Source organism: Megalobrama amblycephala, linkage group LG20 (assembly GCF_018812025.1).
Source record: "Megalobrama amblycephala isolate DHTTF-2021 linkage group LG20, ASM1881202v1, whole genome shotgun sequence".
Lineage (NCBI taxonomy): Eukaryota > Metazoa > Chordata > Actinopteri > Cypriniformes > Xenocyprididae > Megalobrama > Megalobrama amblycephala.
In genome coordinates, this window is record NC_063063.1 from 25,744,640 (window position 1) to 25,770,700 (window position 26,061).

General features: G+C 36.9%; 1 protein-coding gene across 7 annotated transcripts in view; it reads right to left on the reverse strand.

Annotated features, from left to right (window-relative positions):
- Positions 1 to 5,462: 5,462 nt before the first annotated feature.
- Positions 5,463 to 26,061, reverse strand: part of sdk2b (sidekick cell adhesion molecule 2b) — a 397,130-nt gene continuing 376,531 nt past the window's right edge. For 3 of the 7 annotated variants that reach the window (XM_048171152.1, XM_048171151.1, XM_048171158.1), the window contains exons 41-47: positions 24,023 to 24,187; positions 23,781 to 23,921; positions 23,044 to 23,182; positions 17,084 to 17,213; positions 16,561 to 16,617; positions 8,745 to 8,801; positions 5,463 to 7,484 (exon numbers count right to left, since the gene is read on the reverse strand). In XM_048171152.1, the coding sequence (XP_048027109.1) occupies positions 7,077 to 7,484; positions 8,745 to 8,801; positions 16,561 to 16,617; positions 17,084 to 17,213; positions 23,044 to 23,182; positions 23,781 to 23,921; positions 24,023 to 24,187 (1,097 nt within the window). In that variant the 3' untranslated portion in view covers positions 5,463 to 7,076. The remainder of the gene's footprint in view (positions 7,485 to 8,744; positions 8,802 to 16,560; positions 16,618 to 17,083; positions 17,214 to 23,043; positions 23,183 to 23,780; positions 23,922 to 24,022; positions 24,188 to 26,061) is intronic. The other 4 variants (XM_048171159.1, XM_048171157.1, XM_048171156.1 and 1 more) reach the window with 3 other exon arrangements.

The following is a 26,061-nucleotide window of genomic DNA, read 5'->3' on the forward strand; positions in this document are numbered from 1 at the left end:
AAATTATAATAGAATCTACTATAATTGTATTCAAATAATATAATAATTTATATTATTAGTAGGCATACATGGGGAGATTTAAAGAAATATAAAGAATTGCACAAAATTATTTGTTTCTCTTTGTTTCATTTTATTTAGAAAATAATATAATTCTGTCATCAGTTCATTTTATTATTATTTTTTTCTCCAAAGACAAATAATTTTGCCCAGAGCCAGATGATCAGTGACTGCTCAATAGCTCCTTCAAGGTTTTTTTTTTTTTTTTTATATATACTGTCTAGTACAGAATATACATATTTGATCACAGAGTACACCCTTGGCACTAAACACTCATTATAATACAACACATCCAATTTTAAAAGTCCTTAGATGCAGCACTGGTATATAATATTAATGAAGTAAACCACACCACAGGAAAACACAAAAATAAACATTTTAAATTAACAAATATTATATGTAAAAAAAAAAAAACAAGGCAGGTTTCTTTACAAAAGTATCTGTGATCATCTTTTGTCTGAGAATAAAAAAAGCTCATTTTCTGTTTTATTACGACCCTGGTTACAGTCACTAAATAGTGTGATGTTGCCGCAGTAACCACACTAAACAACTGTGACATACTCAACCACATACATCCTCTTCAGCTGGGTGATTCATAGTGACAAACCATTCCAGTGGTCATAATTGCAAAATGACCAAACATACAATAAAATGCGGGCCCTTTAAACATCTTCATGTGATTCAAAAATAAAATAAAAAAACTTTCTTTCATGTACATCTGAATACACCTTCATTTTAGCGCTCTATTTTAAAACACATATTTGGTTTAAGTACACAGATCTGAAAGGCAAAATAAACATAAGCTTATTTTATACAATATATCTGCACGGCAAATTCAGGCAGTTAAGAAAAAAATATAGTGCACCTCAACATGCACTCATTCTCACTATTTCATTGCATCCTACTCGACACACACACACATGGTCCAACCATGTCAAGGTTCAAAAAAAGCATAATAACTAAACAAACAGAATAACATTCAGTTTAACTAATACCATCCAAGCATGAAGGTGAATATTTCAATCAAGATATGGAAATCCATATGGCCCACCTAAAGTTTTTGAATTTATGATGGGAATATATGTTTTGTATATAGTAAAGCTGTAAAACCACTACACATTTACAGAGTTTTTAAAGTCAATCTCCCCTTCAAACCTGCCTATAAAAAGCCGCCAAAGTGGTCAATAAACTTCCCATAACTTTTCAAACTGGTGATTACTTCCTGACATGCTTTTTGTGGTGCTAGCAAACTGGCTGATCAATGGGCTCATATCCAGTGGTAAAGTTTTACTCTATAATCACCATCAAAAGCATTTGTCCAACCATTTGATCTTGGCATGGTGCAAAATACCCTTTTGTGGAAGAAGAAAATAATATTGAATTGAACATTTAACAAAAAAAATCAAAGTAACCACAAACAGGAAGCGAGTACAGATGGTTCAAACAAGAAACTAGCACCTTTGAATAAAACATTATGAGTTGTAGCCCAGATGGTGGAGGAGTTGCTAACTGCATTTGGTATTAGAGTCCAAGAACTGAGGCCTTGTGAACTGATTACATTATGCAACCCCCCAATTCTATATATTGATATATCAAGTCATATGTTCAGATCATTTATTTCAGTTTAGACTATAGCATCTAAACCCAAATAGCGTTCAATGCCTGCAAACCCCAAGACATGCAGGGTTCACAACACTTATATAACCCAAGATTATATAAGCATATTTTTTCCATTTATATCTGTTTGACTGGAGCACATTAATCATTTATCTGTCAAAAGCCATTTAGCTGACTTCAGGTATGTAGAGCTCAGGAACACCTGTCTTTGATTTGACCGTTCTTAAGAACATGAAAAATTTTCCTTCGCACTTTTAAAACATGTTCGTCCACAAAAATGACCATTTTTTAGTCATTATACTGTGTCAGTTCCTCTGCTGTGTTTAGATCAACAAAGTTAACTTTAATCAGGAAATTACTTTTAATAGGACAAAAAATGGGATCACACTGGGATGAGTATGATGTGGAATCTCCCTCCATTTAGACACATTCCTGTCCTGTTCTGCCTCTGACATCATTAACGTATAAATACGGGGTTTTCTGTCTCACTCTCGCCACACTTCAAATGAAAAATGGAGATTTGGAAAGGGAGAAACAAGAGGACAGAGCTCATATCACATTTGCGGTTGTCACCGCAGAATAAAAGAGATAAAAATGATGGAGAAATAAATGCTCCTTCTCTTTAACATAATCAAAGTGTAAATTGAATCATAGATGATTGGCTTTATTCTCACTGAACTTGAGGAGCAGTATGACTGTAAACTGGCTGGAGGCAACAGATGCTTCCAACATAACAGGATTTCATAGGTCTGTTGATCCGATTTATCCACACGCATTAAACCAATGAGAGCGACAGGATGAGAAACATCATGTGACAGGTCAGATATACGTCCAGTAGAAGATGAAGATGCACATTAATGCAACACCTACACAAAACAAGCAGAAGTATAAAATAATTGCACACACACATTGTGACTGTGATTTTGCCAAGTAGAACATCCTTGTTGGTCCTGGAACATCTCATCAATCCTATCAGATTTTAGGGTTTCAGTTAGTTGTTGGTCCTGGAACATCTCATCAATCCTATCAGATTTTAGGGTTTCAGTTAGTTGTTGGTCCTGGAACATCTCATCAATCCTATCAGATTTTAGGGTTTCAGTTAGGGTTAAGTCAAACATACTTGCAATTATGTGATTGCAGACTTAAACATTTGGCTAGCGTAACGCAAGTGCATGTACCCATTAGACAGAGTTTGGACTATGTATGTTGGACCTGAATGTTGTTCCAGGATGTCAATCCAGGAACACGTCCTACCTGGCAAAATCACAGTCATCCACTCATTCCTAGTGGCTGTTACAGCAACTTAGTCCCTTTATCCAATAAAGCTAGTATTTAAGCCTGTACACACTTAATAAATGCTATGCTTAATTGTCCTCACCTGTCCGAAGCATTACTTAAGCCCCTGGAAAAGAAGTTTTTTGTACGTCCACCTCATCAGATTGAAGTTATTCCTAAAATTGTCTTAACCGGGTGCAACAAGCTTCCAGCTACAAATTTGCCCACACTGAACTTTAATGCAGCAGGACACCTCACAATTACAACAAATCAAAACATATCTTTAATATACAGTTATGTCCTAACTGAAAAGACCAGCAAATGTTGCATTGTAAATGATACACATGCTGGGTCCAAAACAACCCAAGATGGGTTGAAAATGGACAAACACAGCAATTGAGTTGTTTTAACCAAGCAGTTGGGTTAAATGTTTGACCAATGTGCTGCTGGGCAGTTTTATTTCACTCAGCTATTGTTTAAAATTTACTACTGTATATGGCTGGCTTAAAATGAACCCAAAATAGGTTGGAAATTAAAAATCATACATAATTAGAGGAAACAATAATAATCAAAAGTTGGACATTTATTAATAAACAATTTAATGTTTATTGTTTAATTATTATTCATTAAACGTATTAATAGATGTTCATTTATTAAACATATTAAAGGATTAGTCCACTTTTAAATACACTTTACCTGATAAATTTACTCACCCCCATGTCATCCAAGATGTTCATGTCTTTCTTTCGTCAGTCGAAAAGAAATTAAGGTTTTTGAGGAAAACATTCCAGGATTATTCTCCTTACAGTGGATTTCAATGTCTACCAACAGGTTGAAGGTCAAAATTACAGTTTCAGTGCAGCTTCAAGGGCTTTAACCGATCCCAGATGAGTAATAAGGGTCTTATCTAGCGAATCGATCGGTCATTTTCGAAAAAAATACAACCGTTTATGCTTTATAAACAAAATATCGCCTTGAACGTACTTTCCGCTTCCGCATTCTTCATAACGCTTAATACGCTGAATGTTCTAGCCTTCCCTATTCTACTTACGGAACGAACGTGGCGCCAGTTTCGTTTTTTTCCGTAACTTGAATAGGGAAGGCGTAGGACATTCAGCGTAAGCGTTATGAAGAATGCGGAAGCGGAAAGTACGTTCAAGGCTATATTTTGTTTATAAAGCATAAACGGTTGTATTTTTTTCGAAAATGACCGATCGATTCGCTAGATAAGACCCTTATTACTCATCTGGTATCGTTTAAAGCCCTAGAAGCTGCACTGAAACTGTAATTTTGACCTTCAATCTGTTGGTAGCCATTGAAATCCACTGTAAGGAGAAAAATCCTGGAATGTTTTCCTCAAAAACCTTCATTTCTTTTCGACTGACGAAAGAAAGACATGAACATCTTGGATGACATGGGGGTGAGTAAATTTATCAGGTAAAGTGTATTTAAAAGTGGACTAATCCTTTAACATACTTTGGGTTCATTTTAAGCAAGCAATACAGCAAATTAGTTGAGTTAAATAAAAGTACCCAGCAGCTTGGGCAAACATTTACCCCATCCGCTGGGTTTGTCCATTTTCAGCCCAACTTGGGTTGTTTTTAACCCATCATTTTTTAGAGTGTAGTATAATGGTGTGCCTACCAGGCTTTTGTATATCTTAAAGGGTTAACGTTAGTTCAATCAAAAATGAAAATTCTGTCATTAATTACTCACACTGACTTTCCAAACCCGTAAGAGCTTCGTTCATCTTCGGAATACAAATTAAGATATTTTTAATGAAATCCGAGAGGTATATAGGCTAACTCGTCCATAGACAACAATATAACCACCACTTTCAAGGTCCAGAAAGGTACTAAAGACATCGTTAAAATAGTCAACGTGACTACAGTGGTGAAAGTGGTGATTGTATTGTTGTGTATGGATGAGTCATATACCGCTTCAATTTCATCAAAAATATCTTAATTTGTGTTCTGAAGATGAACGAAGGTCTTATGGGTGTGGAACGACATAATTAAAGACAGAATTTAAATTTATTTGGTAAACTAACCCTTGAACCAGCAAAATTTCCTTGGTCAACCACACTCTAAAAATGCTGGGTTGTTTCATCCCAAATTCAGGTCAAACCCATCCGTAAATTTATTTAAAAAATTTAACCCAACGGTTGAGTTTGTCAATTTTTGACCCAAATTTGGGTTGAAACAACCCAGCATTTTTAAAGTGCAGTTTCATTGTAAAGAATATGCTGGTTGACTAGTTTCATACGGCTATGTTGGCTTACAAACTGGACCAGCAAAAGATAAAATTGAAATTCAGATTAAAAAAAAACTCAGATCTATATGAAAAGGGGAACCTTTAAATTGCTTGTTTTCTTCAGTTGCTTCCGGTTAATGCATAGTTCTTGGAGTGGTAATGTAATTTTAAGGATACTTTCACTTAGCGTTACACATTGCCTCTCCAACATTAGTCACTTGTAACCTCTGAATGCTATTTTCAATGTTCAAACCAATAACTTTTGCAGAAAACATAATTTATTTAGGAATATACTGTGTTCAGGCAGACTGAGCAATGTGATTGACCTTGTTTATACAGACAGTAAAATCACTTCACGGAAAATAAAAAGCAAACAACATCATTAAACCTCACAAGTAAGCTGTGCAAGTGCCGTTTAGTTCTCTGCTGGCGTCATGTTGGGTCCCTTAGTCCATTTTCTTTTATCTTCAGTAACTTTGAATAGCCGCGTCAAAGCGAAGTGGTGAAAAATCCACGGTCCGAAGTTCACAGGTACAATACATTTGCTTGGTTGCACAATCTTTAAAAATGTCATCAGCTTCTACGACGTTACGTCTTGCCAGATGATCTATGTGAACAGCGAAGATGGCATCACTGGCAGAGTCATGTAAAGTGAAAATCTGAGGTGTGTGTGAACAGGAACTCTTTAATGAGTATGTTTGACATCCAGCTCCGCCTGAGATGCTGGCAAAGATCCCATATCCACTGTTGTTTATTTTAGGTTTGTGTCTGACGTTACCGTTTGCATGGCGGAAGTGCAACCTGAAGCTCAGGATGACATCATAGAGTCAAATCAAAAGGAGCAACAAATGACCCCGCCCACCACGTACACACACATACACACCCGCTGCTGACATGAATCCTCTGAATCTGAATGAATCCAGAGCAATAGTATAATAATATCATAGTAAATCAGACTCTTACATATTTGGCCTTTTATCTATCAGTTTCACACGACAAATATACTCGTGCTCCAGTCCTCGGTTTTATGAACACAATCTACATTTCACATCTGGAAAAAAACCAAAAAAACATTCAAAACACAGATTAGCATTAAGCACTTAATTTGACCTTTGGCCTTTTTAGAGCACTGGTGAAAACTGACCTGTAACATCAATAAATGATGCTGACTTTCCAACTCAAACATGTGCTAAGTGCAGGCGGGTCTTTATCAGATCATAGTCTCTAGTCAAATGAACTTTAACCTCTCATAATCACCACAGTACTTTGTCATCTGTGTAAGAACAAAAATACCACAGTAAAAAAACACCATTTAGCATTTTTCTTAATGTTAGTCTCCGCTGGTGGTCCAAGTGCTGAGATCTTCTCCATAGCCTTTTTTTTTTCTTTTTCACATGTTGGTGCTTCTGTCCAGCATTCGAAACTTAGTGTTGGTGTTGTACTCTTTTGTGGAACTCAATACAACAAAAGAACCAATAACAACAAAATGAAAAAGCAAACGAAAAGAATTGTTTGAACAAAAAAGTCATGCAGTTTTTTTAAGGCAGCACAAAAAAGCCCAAAGCAAAACAAATACAGCTCACCGATGCGTTTACATGTCTTTCCAAGTGATTGTCTTTCATTGCAAGTGAAACACTGAACACACCCAAGCAGATAAACAAAACAAAAACCTAAACGAAAAAAAACAAACAAACTGTGATCAAAGAAAGAATACAAAAATAAAATCAGCTTGCAATGACAAATAAAGCACAACAGAACCAGGGCTGATGTTTGTTGTTGTTCTTCGATAGACGTGAGTTTGACCTGGCGTTTGGGAAAACAAGAGATCCCCCCTGCCTTCGTTTTGTGTTTCCTGTACCGATATTTTTATTCTGTCAAACAAAGGAGGAGAAGCCGGCGATGGGGGCCCGGGAGCCTGGGGCCAAGCTGCTTGGGGGCCGGTAAAGTGTGCCGTGCTGACTGGGTGGGTTGGAGCTCTGCTGGGATGGAGTGGGAGTCCGGCTTCCCTTCGGTCTAAAAAGGCTGCCAGTCTGGGACTGGCTTTGGGGCGTAGGGGAACTGAGCTGTGGGGGGAACGGGGGAAGAGGAGGCAGAGGTGGCGGAGGGGCGCAGTGTTCGGGCTCTCCGGACTCAGACTCCGTGTAGTTGTAGGCCTGCGCTCGGGAGATCCCCTTCTGCTGCCTGCGCCAGGAGTTGTAGTAGGTAGGGTCGCTGATGTAGTGGTTGACAAAGGAATGGGTCTTCTGCCGGTTGGGGTCCACCTCGTATTCGCTGTCGCTGCCCTGGAGTGGAGAAAGAGGGAAAGAATGAGTGATGGAGACGGAATCACTTCCACAATCTCAGTTTTTAAGGAGGGAGATGACTTGAGACGGTATCCAAGTTCAATCCAGAACCAGAGGTTGCACTAGAAATAATCATTATTTGTCATTTTGACAGCTGGGTTGTACATTGTCAGTCATGCTTATACTTTTATTCAGCAAGGATGCATTAAATTGATCAAAAGTGACAGTAAAGGCATATAATGTTACAAAAGACTTCTATTTCAAGTAAATGCTGTTCTTTTGAACTTTCTATTTATCAAAGAATCTTGAAAAAAAAAAAAAAAAAAGATATATATATATATATATATATATATATATATATATATACCTATTAAATAGCACAACTGTTTTCAACCTTGATAATAATTAGAAAAGTTTTCTTGAGCACCACATAACCGTTTTACTGTATTTTTACTGTATTTTAATGCAACCTTCTGTGAATTTTTATTTTTATTTTTTTTTTTTTTTAAACTTACCGACCCCAAACTTGTGGTAGTGGTAGTTTAGAATGTAATTAAAAAATAAATTATATAATTCATAGCATTTCATATGTGTGTAGTTCATCTTATTATGTATGCAGTAGCGGCAAACATTCAGGTTGAATTTATTTCTGAACTGACAAAGCATTAGCTACAATGGAAGTTAATAAAGATTAAAAATCATGACTGACAAATGTGAGTTTGGTGAAAATGATTGATTTGAGTTATTTAGTCAGTCGATCACAAAACATCTGATTTACACTGATCATTATAGCAAATTTACCATGTCGAATATTTCAAGACTTACAATATTTATAATCTAAAGTGACATTGACAAGCTCTTTTAGTTTTATCAAGCACTGTGTTACGAGACAACAGATTTGACAGTAACTTGATGAATTGGAGTACATTTGGAATTTATAATTTTTCTCTCCAAATGATCAAACCTTTATTTACTGTGGGAAAGTAGTTGTGAAATGCAATAAACCACACACCTTATTGTTTAATCTGTCAAAAATGGCCCAAAAAGAAAGAAAAGCCAAACTAATAAATAAATAAATAACCTCAAAGCTTTAGGACTACCACTCGACCCTCTGGTATCAATCACACGCTGTGTTTAGGGGGTTACATATCCATGTGGTGGGGTTTTGACCATGTATGCATGAAACGAATGGAGAGGATAGGAATGGACAAGCACTAGGAAGCGACTTCCTGTCAATCAATGCACAATGCATGTCCTCACCCATTGAGTTGGAAGAGTATGGAGGCCCCCAGTCTTAAAGGAGAAAACAAGCGCCTCCTAGAGGTAAACAGAGACATGGGGTTTAAAGCAGTGCAGTATGGGCCCTACGTCATATTTCATGGGACAAACAATGGCTTCTTCTTCTTATTCTTTTTTAAATGGTGCATTACCCTTACAAAAAAGTACTGTAATATCAGGTTTATTTTATATATTAATTTAATACAATTTATTTCATAACAAACCTCTATTATCACCATTAACACAGTTTGAGTTAAATATTAAATTAAGTAGTAATATTCAATATAAACATTCAGTTTTTGTAAAGTCTTAAATACATTTTCTTCTTTTAAAGCCTTAACCTTTCTGTTAATTGTTCTACATCACAAAAACATGTACATATTTTCAAGACTTTTGGACCCTACTATTAGAAAATGAAAAGAATACCATGCTATTATAGTATATCAGCAGTCAAGTAGAATTATACTTTTTTATAAGGGTAATGTGGGCTGGGAGTACAACTTCTCAACACTTTCTCTGACACTAATGCATCTCCTGGATCAACGTTGAGTAGGTTCCTACACTCTTTGTTGAGACAGCACTGCACTAGAACAATAGACAACTGTATGAAGGTCTGCTCTCCATCAATCTGCGTCTTCCACCACATTTATTACAACACCGGCCCTTTTCTCATTCTGACATATCTGGCTCACACTTCTAGAGCTGACTGATGGAGTTCAGATGTATCCTAAAGTACCAACCAATGCCAAGTGCCAAGTGGAGAGGGAAAAAATGAAAATAAGAGAGGAACCATCATAGCTCAGGCTTTTAGTGTGTGCATATCCTTTTCAGTAAACTTGTCTAGCCTCACCACCACTTTCTGCACTCCCTTCATCAGGAATTCAATCAGGGAATTTCCAAATGATACCGCTAAAGTGTCTTGGAACGTGCAACATTATTAAATGTGTTGATGTAATTTCAACTGAAACAGGAAGACAGGGTGATATATCGAACAGCCCCGCCCCTTTTATAAAACAGCCAATAGCGTTTTGTTTATATCACAGCTCGGCCAGAACCGTTAAACTCAGTAAAACCTCTGTTTCCTTTTAATATCTAACCGTTTATCCTCCTAATCTCCTCTTTATCACTTTAAAATACAGCATTCTGTGCAGAATTCAAATGGGTCCGATACCTTTCGGATATGATCCGCTCTTGTGTCTATGGGCCAAAGCAGACTGTGCTTGCACTGCGGCGAAAACGTCTATGGAAAGCATATTTACTGAATCGTTCCCTATTCTCTATATAGTGTGTCATTCGCCATGTGGAAACTAGTAAATGTGTGAACAAATGACGGATTTCAGCCACAGCTTCAGTGTCTGTTGATAGTGTAGGAGGGGGCGGGACTTCAGATTCTAGAGAGCATTTGATTGGACAGAAGATTTGATGAGAAGTTGAAGTGCGATGTGATGTCATGAAAATCCGTGATCCATTTTAGCGGAAGTGAGAGTCAGTACGTTTTGAATGCTTATATCTCCTAAATGCGAATTTTGTCATTGTTTTGGAACACAGCAGCTTATTCATAACATTAAAGCTAACATATTCATACTAAAAGCTAAAATTCGCATGATTTCAGGGGGACTTTAAGGGTTGATTTTGAACTTTCTGAATAGCTACTGTAGACTCTTACTTCATTGTTTGACAGCATTCAAGGCTGTTACTAACTTAAAAAAAAACAAATTTAATTAGGTTTATTCACCCCGTCTGAGAGCAACACTATCATTTGAGGTTTTTTATTGTGCGACAATGTGAAATGAATGAAAATGAGCAGAAAACAAAATTGACAGAATTTTCTTGCATTTCGACTTTTCACTGAACTATTGCAAAACACAGAGAGGATAAGATCACTATTTTAAATAAATATTCTTGGCAAAACGTTTCAACATGTCTCCTTGTCTTTGTGTGTTGTAGTGAAAAGACTAACAATGTACAGATCTCTCCAGTCTATCATTATTGTAACATGTCCACACATATGTGACACACATGCCTCGGTTCAAATTCCAGAGAGGAAAGCATTTTCCCCAAAACCAGCCTCACGTCGCCCTAAAATAAGAGCTGCAGATTCCATGCCAAAATACCTGCTGAATTTCTTCAACCTTTAAACATCAGATGTTTTGGGGGAAAAAATCTGTATGATTAAATTGTTTCAGATATCTATGCATAAGAGAAAGTTGGTAACCAAATTTCATGGCACCCCCACAAATTCACTGCTATTAGTTAATATAATGCCTTTACATACTGTAAAAAGTGGTAACCTGCAATTAGTTGTTATGGTTAACCCATAAAACATTATTTTGTTGGTATAAATTAGGTTGCATTTAGGTTGATTCAGCAATATTTCCTGTAAATAATATTTTTGACATGAATAAAACCAGTTAAATTAGATGTTACTTTTAGGTTATCATTTTATTTCAGTATATCATGCCTATAATAATACAAACAGAATGACATTGTTTTCCATTTAAATTGTTACAATTTAATTTAATAATAAATTATTTTCGATAAAGTTATTTTACCATGGAAACAAGGGAAATTTTAAATAATATATTATATATAACCCTATCCCAAAATATATTTTTAAAGACTTGACCTTGGATTTTTGTAGCATCTTGCCTCAAGAAGGCCTATTATTGAGCATGTGCTGATTGATTTCAGCCTCTTAAATGACTGCAATGTTTTAATGAGGGACATTCCAGTCATACCAGCAAATTCAACAACTCAATAAGCAGCAAACAAAACGCCCTGTAATTCAGCTTTGAAAGCTTTTTCTGTTCAGCGTGACCTCACAACGAAGCCAGACTCAGAAACTAAAGCTATGCTGACACAGTGTGTGTGTATGTTTGTGTGTGTGTGTGTGGTCATCAAAACATGTTGGTTGACACAGTGCGTCGTGACCCAGCCCTGCCCTCCCCCCGCTGACACAGAGGATGAGACAGCTGTTCTCTCCTCCAAAAATGTTTGTTTGCATTCATCCACTGCTCTGTTTTTCTTTCTCCTCAATCCAGCTATGATCCATATACTATTTTCAAGCTCATTTGACCAACAATACAGTGTTATATATTACACACAGCAGGAAAATGAAATTCCACAGAAATCCAGTTGAATAAAATAATTAAATCAGAGCACATTAGCCATAATATGAGTGCTGTAAAGGGCAGCTGTACCAAACCACCTGGAGGGAGAATCCATTTGAAACTTAAAGCCAATTCAGCTGGTGATCACACACGTGACTAGAACATTTAAGAAATACTGTTGCTGCTGTCATACATCATGCGTGTTGCTTTCTGTTGGATATGCATAAGAATCAATGCATAATACAGATTTTGTGTATATAAATTTATAGACACAGAATCTCTGTATGTTTAAATGTGAAGTGTGTTGCAACAAACAAAATGGCAAAAATTTTAGCAAAAAAATAAACATGTTTCCCAAACACTTGGTTAAGCATGTTTAGCGCAGTCTGTCCGCTCAAACAAACACTGCACTGAAGAAACTGCACATTAAATAAATGTAATTATGAAAAAAAAAAAGAATTAACTAAAGAAAGAAAACCAAACACAATTGCACAATTTAATATTACAATAATTTTGAGCAGTGAATATTCTAATAATGAGTAAAGTCTTTAAATTTTATCTAATATTTCTAAAAAAAAAAAAAATTATAATAAATAAATTTACTAAAGGACAAGGTCAATGTGATTCAGGCCTCTTTATTATCATAAAATACCTTGTGTTAAATAATGCCTAAATTTCAGACCACCAAAAATTCCAAAACAAGATATTCAACCAAACACAAACTAATAATAAAAGAACAAAAGCTGAAGACAGATTGCGACGGGACTGGTTAATGAATTCTCAGATGGGAGGATCTGATCTTACTGGAACTGGTTGTTTGGCACGCATGTTTTGTCTCCTGCAGAGAGAGAAAGTGGGGCAAGATGTTCCCACCCAGAAAATCCTAGTTTTGAGTTGAGTATCACCCCTGCTCTACAGAAATCTCTTAAACTTCCTCTGTGGACCTACATTTAGACAGAGACACTAATCCTGACCTTGTGATAGTAGTTGAGAGAAACACATGGTGTTTAAATGCATTTTACACTGGATTATGGGTTGTTTTCTTTCTGCAGTAGATGACAGTGCTGATGCATCACTAGAGGCATTACGTGTGTGATATTTTTGTCCAATCTGCTCAAAATGCCTCAAAAAATGCAACGCAGGCCACTAGATTTAGGTTTCAAGGCCAGTGTGACTGCCAAAACAAACCCACACTCTCTCATATCTCGACAGAGGGAGAAATCCTATTGTGGCATAGATATGGATTAACTGAGGGGGAGGAGTGTTTAAGTGTCTGTCTCTCACATTCCACAGATCCATTAGAATATTAAGCACAGCGGAAATCAGAGAGACAAAGACACAGTTTCATTTGGGCTGGACGACACAGGCAAAAATAATATCTTCATACACTACCGTTCAAAAAATTAAAGCAACGGTGCATTAAAGTGACAGTCGGACATTCATTATGATTTCTATTGCAAATAAATGCTTTTGAACTTTCTATTCATCAAAGAATCCTGACTTTTTTTTTTATTTTAATTTTCAAGACTGATAATAAATGTTTCTTTGAGCACCAAATCAACACCAAGTCCAACAGATGAAGGATCATGTGACACTGAAGACTGGAGTAATGATGCTGACAATTCAGCTTTGCATCACAGGAATAAATTACATTTTAAATGACATTAAATAGAAAACAGTTCTTTTAAATTGTAATAATATTTCACAATATTACCGTTTTGTATCAAATAAATGCAGCCTTGGTGAGCATAAAAATACTTGTTTTAAAAATATATAAAAAAAAAATAACAACCCTACATTTTTGAATGGTAGTGCATTTTTAACACAATGTTTAATTCATATCTCAATATGTATGTGTTTGCTCTGAAATTACTTAAAAGGTTTTTCAATCAGAAATCAGGAAATACAGTCAAAATCAAGGTATGATTTGCATACTGTTTTTTGGTAAATGAACAAGGAATTTAAAAAAAATAATAATTTTACTAATTTTCCAAAAGATAATAATCACTTTCATACCTGCAATAAAAAGCATATTAAAATAAAAGTATCTTAAAGGTATAGTTCACCCAAAAATGAAAATTATCCAATGATTTACTCACCCTCAAGCCATTCTAGGTGTATATCACTATCTTCTATCAGACAAAGACAATCAGAGTTATATTAAAAAATATCCAAGCTCTTCCAAACTTTATAATGGTAGTGAATGAGGCATTGCATTTTGAAGCCCAAAAAAAGTGTATCCATCCATCATAAACTCCACATGGCTCCAGGGGGTTAATAAAGGCCTTCTGAAGCGAAGTGATGGATTTTTGTAAGAAATCTCATGGGATATTTTTTTATTTTTTGGGTGAAATACAAAGTTGGCATGAAACTCTAGATGGTGCAGACTAATAGTCCTTTAACACAACTTACTAATTATCACATCATTATCTATAGGTCACAGATGATTGGTTCCTGCTGTATTAGCAGCCAATGAGCTGCATGCTTAATCTTTAAACACATGAGTTAGCATTGCTTAGTAATGCAGCGTGCTTCAGAAACCCTCCACCTTCCCCAGCTCCACCTGTATAGATCTGCTACGGTTATTCATGTACGCTATATTGAACAGCAGCAGCATGTCTTACTTGCTCACAGCAGCGGGTCGTGTATGTATTGGCAGTAGCAAGTCCCGTACTTGCTCTGCTGCAGCAGAAGCAGCAATTAAGCAGCAGCAGCGTAGCAGATCTATTCCGCCAAGACCAAATATATCTACATTGTCATATCCATTACCATACCAAACACTCCGAGAGTTGTCATGACAGAACTATCCCTTTAAATTTAAATATTGCCAGCAAAATCATTGCAAATTTATTACTAATACTTGATATATGGCCCAGCTGTAAGTGTTACGGCATGTTTTATCACATAGTGTTAATATATGCACATGTTTCTCCAAATAAATAAAAAATTTCTCTGCAACATTATAAGACTGACTGATTAGAAGCAAAAACTTTCCATGAGAAAGAACTTTCACAAGCTATTTCGGGCTCTCTCTGGGAAGATTCTTACAGTGATGATGATGTGACACTGGGATGATCATCAGAGAGCCAATTAAAACAAAGATTCTTTGACATGGAAGACTGCCCTAACAATCCCTGCTGTTAGCTGCAGCCGTAGTGCCAGCGTTTCCAAGAGAAACCTAACGCAGCTCAAAATCTGATTTAAAAAGCCTTTTGTGTCCAACACACTCAAATAACTAGACAAAATTACACCTGTCCGACATCTCACTCATCTCGCATGTGTTAATTTACAGGCAGAACTGTCTCGGGTGTTGCAATGCTAACTGAATTTAAGCCGTCCTTAAGAGTTCCTGAACAATGTCAGTATTATATGTCCCTGTGGTGGCTCTGGATCTTTTGGAGACAGCTCAATGGATCTGCAATAGCCTGGAGTTATCCGCTCAATAAAACTTCAAAGAGAGATTCCAGCCTCTCTCCTCACTCGGCCTGATGGTGATGATACCAGACTTTAGCAGGAGCAGAGGGGGAACAGGAGATGCTCTGTTCCCGACCACGAGGCAACGGAGGCCCGGTGCCAGAGGTCTGGAAGGTGGTGGCAGGAGGTGTCAGTGAAGGGTGAGGAGGAGACGTGGAGTTCTGAGATTTTGTTTGACATGATTTTGGGAGTTCTGACAGGGTAATGGAGAAAGCGCATGAAAAGCGAAACAAAAAACAACTGCATGTTGCTTTAAGTCCTTAGGGAAATAAACTATTTTGCTAGGGGAAAAATCTAATATTTTATTTAAAAAAATGTGTTTGTAAAAATAACTTCTTTGTACAGCAATAAAACCAGCTTAAAAATAGGATTGGATTTGATACATTTAAAGTTAAAATATTAAAGTCTTCACTAATATTATAATATAAAAACATTTAATTTAGAGTGCAAACAGAACTCATTTTGAATCTCGCCAATTAAAAAATAATTACATACATTTTAAAATATATATATTTTTCAATAAACTGCAGAAGTGAACTGATTAGTATGCAGTTTAGTATATATATATATAAAATTATAATTTTAGAATTCGATTTCAAGCAGCAAGAGTGAACTTTGTTACAACAATAATTTAATTAATTTAACTTAATTAACTTTTTATAATTTTCAAAAAATATCAAAAATTAGAAATGACATTAAAAAAATCCACTCCACAAATCAGAGAGGGAATGACCCTTCTGAACACAGGACTAAAAATAGATTTATAGTGCGCAGCAGTGCTTCATGGGAAAGGTAAGTCTGTTAATGTGAAGAAAACAACATGATGAGTTTATGTTTCTTGCTCTTGATTTAGTAACTGCCAATGCCAGACTTTCTCACGACTCAAACTGAGAGGATTTTGCTGATCATGCCAGCTAAATGGTCACTTGAGAGAAGTGGAGAGAGTCCAACCAAGGCCTTCCTGTTCTCACACTTCAGTCATTATGTGTGAGTATTTTGTTTGATTAAAGTTTCTGTGCACTGCACATTGTGTTTTCTTCTCAAGTCTACCACAGATTTTCCAACCTGTGCCTCAGGACACAAAGTCTGGAGAGAATGATCTAGGATGCAGCAGAACGTTCTGGACATGATAAAAAAACTAACCACCCACAGGACCTAGGATTGAAGCCATGCTCAAGTAAGACAGCCAAAATCTGAAGTAGGGTATAACAGACCTGTCCTGGAGGGCTGTATCCTACTTTTGAGAAAGTTTCAGCACAGCGAGTCTTGTCCTAATAAAAGTGTGTGATAAGGGAATTTCAACAGGTCCTATTCTAAATGAATGTGACTAGATTTAGCATTAAAAATGATGCTTGGAGGTTAAAGGGACAGTTCACCCAAAAACGAATATTCTATAATTATTTACTTGCCCTCATGTTGTTTTCAGATCTTCTTTCCTCGGTGGAACACAAAAAGATATATATATATATATATATATATATATATATACTGGTTGCTCTGTCCCATACAATTACAAAAGGAACTGGAGCTTTCAAGCTTCCAAAAGGAGGAAAAAGCACCATAAACGTATCAGAAAAATATCTCAAATGGTGCTTTTATGTTCTTTTTAAAGCTTGAAAGCCTCTTGAAATGAAATGAGGGTGAGAAAATGAGGGCAGGAATTGAATTTTCAGGTGAACTGTCCCTCTAACATACATTAACAGACACTGACTGATAATGTGACAGAATGTTTGTTACCTGTGAATCTGAGATCTCTGAGGGCTTCTCTGTGAGACTGCTGCTCTCTGCTGGGATCAGGTCATTGTACTTGGTGCTGACGTCCTCATCGGAATAGTGCAGACTGCCTGGACTGGGTCGAGGAGGTGACCTGATGACAGGATCAATACTGTTTAAATGTCCATTTTTATTGCTTTTAACATAAAATGTATTTATTTTTAACTTGTTTTGCAAAACAATATAAAATAAAAAAAAAGTCTGATGCATAATTTTCTATTTTTTGTACGCCTTAAAGGGTTAGTTCACTCAAAAATGAAAATAATGTCATTTCTCACCCTCATGTCGTTCCACACCTGTAAGACCTTCGTTCATCTTCGGAACACAAATTAAGATTTTTTTGTTGAAATCCAATGGCTCAGTGAGGCCTGCATAGCCAGCAATGACATTTCCTCTCTCAAGATCCATTAATGTACTAAACACATATTTAAATCAGTTCATGTGAGTACAGTGGCTCAATATTAATATTATAACGCGACGGGAATATTTTTGGTGCACCAAAAAACCAAAATAACGACTAATATAATGATGGCCGATTTCAAAACACTGCGTCAGTAAGCTTCGGAGCGTTATGAATCTTTTGTGTCGAATCATGATTCGGATCACGTCAAACCGCCAAACTGCTGAAATCATGTGACTTTGGCGCTCCGAAGAGATGATTCAACATGATGATTCATAACGCTCCAAAGCTTCGTGAAGCAGTGTTTTGAAATCGGCCATCACTATATAAGTCGTTATTTTGATTTTTGGCATGCCAAAAATATTCTTGCTTTATAATATTAATATTGAACCACTGTACTCACATGAACTGATTTAAATATGTTTTTAGTACATTAATGGATCTTGAGAGAGGAAATGTCATGGCTGGCAATGCAACAAAAATATCTTAATTTGTGTTCCGAAGATTAACAAAGGTCTTACGGGTGTGGAACGACATGAGGGTGAGTAATAAATGATTTTTGGGTGAACTAACCCTTTAAGTTAATCTAAACAATTATATGACTAAGACAGCTGCCTATTCTCACATATATATATATATATATATATATATATATATATATATATACTGTATTAGTTGCATCCTGAGTACAAGTCAAAGGGCAAAATTGCATTGTTGAGAAAAAAAACAAGATAAGTATACATATGTGACCCTTTAGCAATATATATCCACTCAAATAAATTTTTGATATATTTACAGTAGGAAATTTACAAAATATCTTCATGGAACATGATCTTTTTCTTAATATCCTGATGATCTTTGGCATAGAAGAAAAATCGATAATTTTGACCCATACAATGCATTGTTGGCTATTGCTACAAATATACCCATGCGACTTATGACTGGTTTTGTGGTCCAGGGTCACATATATATTTTATTATTACATACTATGGTAGAACTGATTCGTTTTTTTGCACATATTTGTGTGGATTTATTCGTACTATACTATATTGCGTGCTTGATGTTAATAGCATTATACGAGTTGCTTTGGATATATTTGTCGCAGCACGCTTCAGATGATAAAAAAACATGACTTATAGTTCGGAAAATATGGTACTGAAAATGAAAAATGAAGCAATATCTGACTGCAGTACAGTATGAAGCATCTTTAGAAATGGGTTGGCTGTAATTCTAACTGGAGACACTTGTCTCTTTGTTAGGTGAATGAAATACTGTGTGTGTGTGTGTGTGTGTGTGTGTGTGTGTGTGTGTATTGAGAGGGGATTCTTTATGAGCATCATGGGACCAGTGTAAGATTCCAGCTCGGAGGGTTTTCTGCATAATTAAGTCTCTGTGACACAGCAGTGGAGAGAAAAGAAATACCTTGCGAATTCCAGATTATGCATCAGCTATTGAAAATAAAAAAAACTTATTTTACTGACTGTGGTTTTCAGCCTGAAAACATGTAATATTTCTGTTACTCTCTGAAAAACCTTTAAAAATCATTTTACTTTAAGTGTTTTGTACAAGTTTCACTATGCTTTTAAGGACACTTTATATGTACACAACAGAGACAGCAAAAAAATTGATCAAATGTGCTATTTTCAGAACAGAGGAAGTGTCATTTTCTCTGCCACTGAAACTGAACCATTCCAAAACAAATTCTACATCCACACACAGCGCCTGTGTTTTGCTGATGTTTGCAGTCTATTTGTGTACAAGTTGTTTGCACATTTCTCTCACTACACTGTTGATTTCAAACCTGCATTCACGATTCCAAGAGAACATAAACCTAGTTGCTAAATACATGAATGTAAATATACACCTACAGCAAACAGAATCATAAAAATCTTTAGGATTATTTAATAATAATAATAATAATAATAAAAAGATGCATTGGAAAATGCATTACATTTTTATTTCTACAGAAAAAATAAAAATTTAATTACAAAAAAAAATTAAAATGGTCTCTCATAAACTACCAGTCCATATACCTACCTTCTTTTATGTTTGTCATTTCTCTTTCCATAAAATGAAAGTGAATGGGAGCAATCAAGACAAAAAAGCACTACGAAAGTATCACAAAATGTCCAAAAGAGTCAAAATATGTTTGCGCTTCCTCATTTTCATATTTAAACAACATAAATGTAGGTCTGCTCTATAAACAAAGCTGTCATATGGTGTCCCCAAAACATTTGTATGAACTACCCCAAAACTCTCAAGTCAATGGGAAAACAAATGCTGTTCTCAGTTTTGTTCTGATGGTGGACTGAAACCACAGACATGCCATCACAGACACTCCGAAGAATCTTAAAACAACGATGCCGCTTTAGATCTCAAATCACTGACCCCCTTCTCAGCGGACAGTCTTGGAATCCTGACAGTATCTTGACAGCAAGAAACTCTCTGTATTATGTAACTTGAGCTATGATATGTCATAAAGCTACTGAGGTTATAACAGCAAGACAGCGCACTTGAACCAGCTCTGCCCTGTTGAGGAAACACTTTGCAGTGTTTCAGCAACATCTTTGATTCTTTCCACTTTGAAGCTCCTGTCACTTTCAGGTGCAAGATTTTCCTGAGGTTCTTCATTCACTTCCCTGATCCTCTCAGTCGGTGAGCCCAAAATCCAACTCATGCTTCTTAAACCCTCGACCCAAATGAGAACAAAGCCTGTGGAACTTCATCTGCGCATTCCTCCCACACCTCTCCATTAATCTGCGGCCAGAGGAAAGAGCCTGGCATCCCCTCAAAGACCAGAGGACCTTTGATCCTCCTCAAGGTGACCCAGGATGAAGGAAGGCAGATGCTGAGAACTAAGGAGTGATAATAGGGTGGATTTCTCAAATGGAATTGGCTCTGCACACCTGGCACACCTGGATATATTGCTACAGGTGGGAGAGTCTTTTCATGACAACGCTTGACTATATTTAAAATACTGTGTAACACATTGCAGAATTAAATTCTACGTGGACATAAATGTTACCACAAATCATGCATCTTACTGAGGAGAGGTCTGCTAGTACTTTTATAGTATTTGTGATTCTTGCCAGGTGGATGCTAAAAAAAATGGAAAAAATGCACAGGCAAGAAAAATGTAAAATAATCTTTATTGTCTAGACCGAGATAGGGAGGTTAGGTTCAAAATAAACACTATAAAAAATAAAATAAAATAAATGACACAAAATAAACAAATACCATGCAAAATAAATGCTTAAATACAAGTTGAAATGGATAAAAGAAAAAAACAAGAAAAAACCTGTGCACACTATGCAAACACTTATAAATTCTTCAAATGCAGAGTCACAATCCCAAAATAAAATAAATTATCGCATAGTTTTAGTTGCATTAATAGATGTTTTGTGAATATATTTTAAAACAGTCCCATTTCACTGAGAATGATGGCAGTACAGGTGAGGTTATGAACCCGAATCTGTTATTGCACTTAGCCTGTGCCATGTCAGAGAGAAATGGCCTCATTAGGGGAAACAGAAACTTTTATATTGAGTTTTATGATGGAAAGTAGGATCTTATGAAGGTAGCCATTTGGTAATCCCATCAGTCTTTCCATGAAACCTAGATTCTGGGCTATTTTTGCCTCATTACTGCCACGTGGTTGAAACTTTATGAGAGTTTGATAGTTCTATGTGCAAAGTACAAAATAAGCACATATGATAATTGATTTACCACTTCATATAAAATTTCTCCACCTAGCAGCTATTGCTGTCCTTTGAGTAATTGTTGTCACGACCATTCCAAAACTCTGGCTGACATATTTTAGCTGGAATACCTGCTTGCTCACATTACAACTGCAATACTTATGTCACTTTTTCAAGACTTTTCACACAGAGCACAACAGCAGTCTGTGTGGAATAAACTATGGAATATTTTCCATTGCTTTGTCACTAAATACATTCAATTACTACACCTTGCAAATGACATTAATTGTTTTTCCTCACTCAAACACAAACACCACCAAAAAATCTATATATTTACATGCCAATTTGCATGTTTACATACTTTTTCAAACTATTAAACTTAAGTTAAGATCTTAACATAATACAAAACTGAATAAGAAAGCAATTTGCAACATTTCTACACTAATATTGCAATATATTCCAAATCTAAAAACTGAAATACTATCAAGACAAGCTGAACAAATACAATACCATCTATGCAAAAGGGGGCAACTTAATAATGTTATACTGTAATGTAAACATGGACCAAGCAACATATTGCATTCATTGCATGCACTGAATTCTAAACAGTATTGAGGTGTCATTCTTGTTTTGTAAAAGTTGCCCTAGAACTTTAAAAAAAAAGATTTAATATAAGTCTAAGGTGTCCCCTGAATGTGTCTGTGAAGTTTCAGCTCAAAATACCCTATAGATTTTTTTTAATTCATTTTTTTAACTGCCTATTTTGGAGCATCATTATAAGCGAGCCGATTCAGGGTGTGTGGCCCTTTAAATCTTGTGCTCCACGCCCCCGAAGCTCGCGATTGCCTTGAACAACAAAAAAAAAGTTCAAACCACTAATATAACCCTCAAAATTCATCTTTACAAAGTGTGCGTCATGCAGCGTGTCTAATCGCGTAAGTACAGTGTTTATTTGTAAGTTTACATTGATTCTAAATGAGTTTGAGGCTATGCTCCATGGCTAACGGCTAATGCTACACTGTTGGAGAGATTTATAAAGAATGAAGTTGTGTTTATGCATTATACAGACTGCAAGTGTTTAAAAATGAAAATAGCGACGGCTCTTGTCTCCGTGAATACAGTAAGAAACGATGGTAACTTTAACCACATTTAACAGTACATTAGCAACATGCTAACGAAACATTTAGAAAGACAATTTACAAATATCATTAAAAATATCATGTTATCATGGATCATGTCAGTTATTATTGCTCTATCTGCCATTTTTCGCTGTTGTTCTTGCTTGCTTACCTAGTCTGATGATTCGGCTTTGCAGCTCCAGACGTTAATACTGGCTGCCCTTGTGTAATCCCTTTCATAATGTTGGGAACATGGGCTGGCATTATGCAAATATTGGGGGCGTACACCCCGACTGTTACGTAACAGTCGGTGTTATGTTGAGATTCGCCTGTTCTTCGGAGGTCTTTTAAACAAATGAGATTTATATAAGAAGGAGGAGTTTGAGACTCACTGTATGTCATTTCCATGTACTGAACTCTTGTTATTTAACTATGCCGAGATAAATTCAATTTTTGAATCTAGGGCACCTTAAAGACATTTTACAAAAGAAAACAGTGCAATGCTTACCTGTTTGTTAGTGTTTTGGGTCATAGTTTTATGATTGACAAAGTGTGTTTGTTGGGTGTGAAATTTGCTGCTGTGTCAAGTTGTTAAGGAGAACTGTGTAAAGAGTTTTGAATAAGTGACCCAAATACAATCCTAATGATTGTAAATAACTGTAAAAACCTTAAAAACTGTAACAAAGAGAGACAGTAACTTCCACTGACCTGGTATAGACACCATTTTTACGGCAGAAGGAATTTTTGACTGACAGTCGACGATTGTTAAGCTCCAAGGCGGGGAAGCGGCTCTCGTCCAGACTGACCATCTCTCCATGTGCCAGTGCATTGCAGTTGGAATTGTTGCCTGTATGGATGAGATATGGAGACATTAAGATGTAGTTTGGACCAAAACCCAATAGATCACACTGAGATGTGACAAATTTTGTTTTGGTGAGGATGATGCTTTGGGTCTAAATTAACCGAACAGAAATTAATTTTTGTTTTGGGGTCAATCATAATAACAGGATGCAATGTCACCAAAACCCCAAGGCCATAATTGTGGCATTTTTGGAGCTCAACACTCCCATTAAGGTAAAAAGTTCTGGGCAGACAAGTAGTGTTGTGTGAATGGTGTGTATATGTGTGTTTGTGTTGGACATTTGTGTGTTGGAATGTTTTTGTGTGGAAGGAAAGACTAGGCCTCTTATGCTCCCTCAGTTTGTTTAACATGTTTAGTGACCCACATGACTGACCCGCCCCTCAGTACTGTTGTGTTCAGCCAGCTCTTACTACAGAAACGCTGACCGCACATTTACACACACATACCAAACTGATGATGTCATAGCAACAACACTGCTGTTTCATTCATCATGTCTCTCACTGAATGTCCCAGATAGATAGATAGATAGATAGATAGATAGATAGATAGATAGATAGATAGATAGATAGATAGATAGACATACTTGAGTCAGATTTCTTGGCGTATTTCTTGCTCTGGCCTCTGATGATGAGGATGAAAACTAGAAGCAGGATGAAAATGAGGCCGACCAGAGCCACCACTACCAGAAACCACCATTCCTCATAGAATGGAGCCACTTTTTGAGCTGGAATTAAAAACAGTTGCATATATCATTACACAAATTGACTTGAGTATGATTTCAGATTGATTTTCACTTCTACTACTTCTTCAAGGGTTTGAACTAACCTGATATGGATGGTGACGGTTGGCTTGGAGAGCCATACCCATAGTCATTCACCCCAATGACACGGAAGTCATAACTGACTCCCTGTTTCAAGATATCCATGTTGAAGGTGTATGATGTCACTTCCTTGGGAATGTCCTTGATTAAGATGTCCCACAAGCCTTCATCTGAAACATTTTTTAGAAAGAAAAAGGCTTAGCCAAACATAGTAGCATAGTTTGACATTCATATCAGTCATTAGAGTCTGATAACCTTTAAGACACAGCACACCATTTACTCACCTTCATGTCATTTTAAACCCATATTCAAGTTTAGATCAACATGAGGGTGAATCATGTGAATAATGACCAAATTGTCATTTTGGGGTATATTGTCACTTTAAGAACACTTATTTATGTGTTGGGTGTGTGTGTGTGTCTAAGGGCTGGTTCACACAGAACGTGTTTTTGCTCTCAAGCACCATTTTTTTAGAATGCCGCGTCATGCGCAAGATGCTGCAAAAGACACAAGACGCGAGTGCAATGGTCAAACACGTCCGTCTATCGCGTTTTTACATAGAAAAATGATGGAAAAGTAGCGCAGTGGAATGGAAAAACACATTCTGTGTGAATGGCCCCTAACCACGCAACAGCTGTCAGAACTAATAATCCAGAAGTTAGACCTCATCAAATAAAATTTCATCACAATAGATCACATGTCATTGCAGCTATGTCTAATGTGTTTAATGTGCTACCAAGAACCTCAAGCGCCTTCAGGAGCATTAGGGGAGAGAGAGAGAGAGAAGTGCTGGTGTCATGTGCCAGGCCTTGCAGAGAAATTACAGTTTGAGATCTTCAGGGCTGAGGGAGACAATAATATTCCACCTCGACGGCACATGAACGGTATGCAAAAATGGTCTGGCATTCATCACACTAATGTATGGATCTTTAACACACACAGTTTCTTAAATCAATCCCACCTGCTACTCCCCTAGAACTCACTCTTTTCTCATTCGAGCAGGGCTTCTCCTCAGTCACTGAGGGAATCTGATCTGCACTGTCTCAATTGGAGTGCTCACATCAATATATCGCCTTCGTCGGACACAAGCTGCTGTCAGCATCTTTTTTCTAGTCTGAGGCATATGGAACCACTCTTCATTTTTTGGGAGAATTGTATCTAAGTGTTTGGCTGCGAGGAATATGCTGAAAAAAAGGCCTCATGTTAAGTCTGGGCCTTAAAGTCAGAGACACTGAATATTTGATTTGGGTTTACTCATTTCCTTGAATTCAAGTCTTAAAGGTATAGTTCACCCAAAATTGAAAATTATGTCATTGTTTACTCACTCGTTCCAAACCTGTAATCTTTGGAACACAAATGAAGAAATTTAATTGAAATCTGAGAGATTTTATTCACCCATAAACATTGATCAGCGAACATAAGCAGAAGCTCATCTGTACTTGATTGATGCGCGAGAGCAAACCTCATTGGTTCTTGCGGAAGATCAAACGTGCTGCGAAACACACAAGAACAAATCTCATTGGTTCTTGCACATCAAGCAAACATGCTTGAGATTACGTTTACCATAACTGAAGTGTGAGTGGATGAATGTTTATATATTGTGATGGAATGGCTGCCTCTCCCTTATTATCAGCTCCACCTCGTCCTTTAAATCGCCGCCCTTCACCAGGTTCCTGACTGGAGTGGGTGTGAGAGAGGAGGGGCGCTGAAACAACCACGTCTGCTGGCATGTGATGAGGCACACCTGAAGATAATGAAGCCTCGTCACCGCCGCTGTTAAATGCTGAGCGCGCCTCTCCTTGAGAGACCGGTCTCTTTCCCCCATGCATGCACGCTGGTGTCCTCATGGGTCCAGGAAGGGAGCGTGGAGGGACTCCCGCACCACCATAGATGTGAGTCGCCGGACCCGCGGTCCGGAATAGAGAAGCATGCGTAACGCCGCCGTCAGGTTAGGACGCCAGGCTGCTGTTCCCTCTCAGCTGTCATGGCCTAAAGAGGATCCTTTTCCCTGGCACGACGAGGACACCAGGTCCCCTGTTTATTT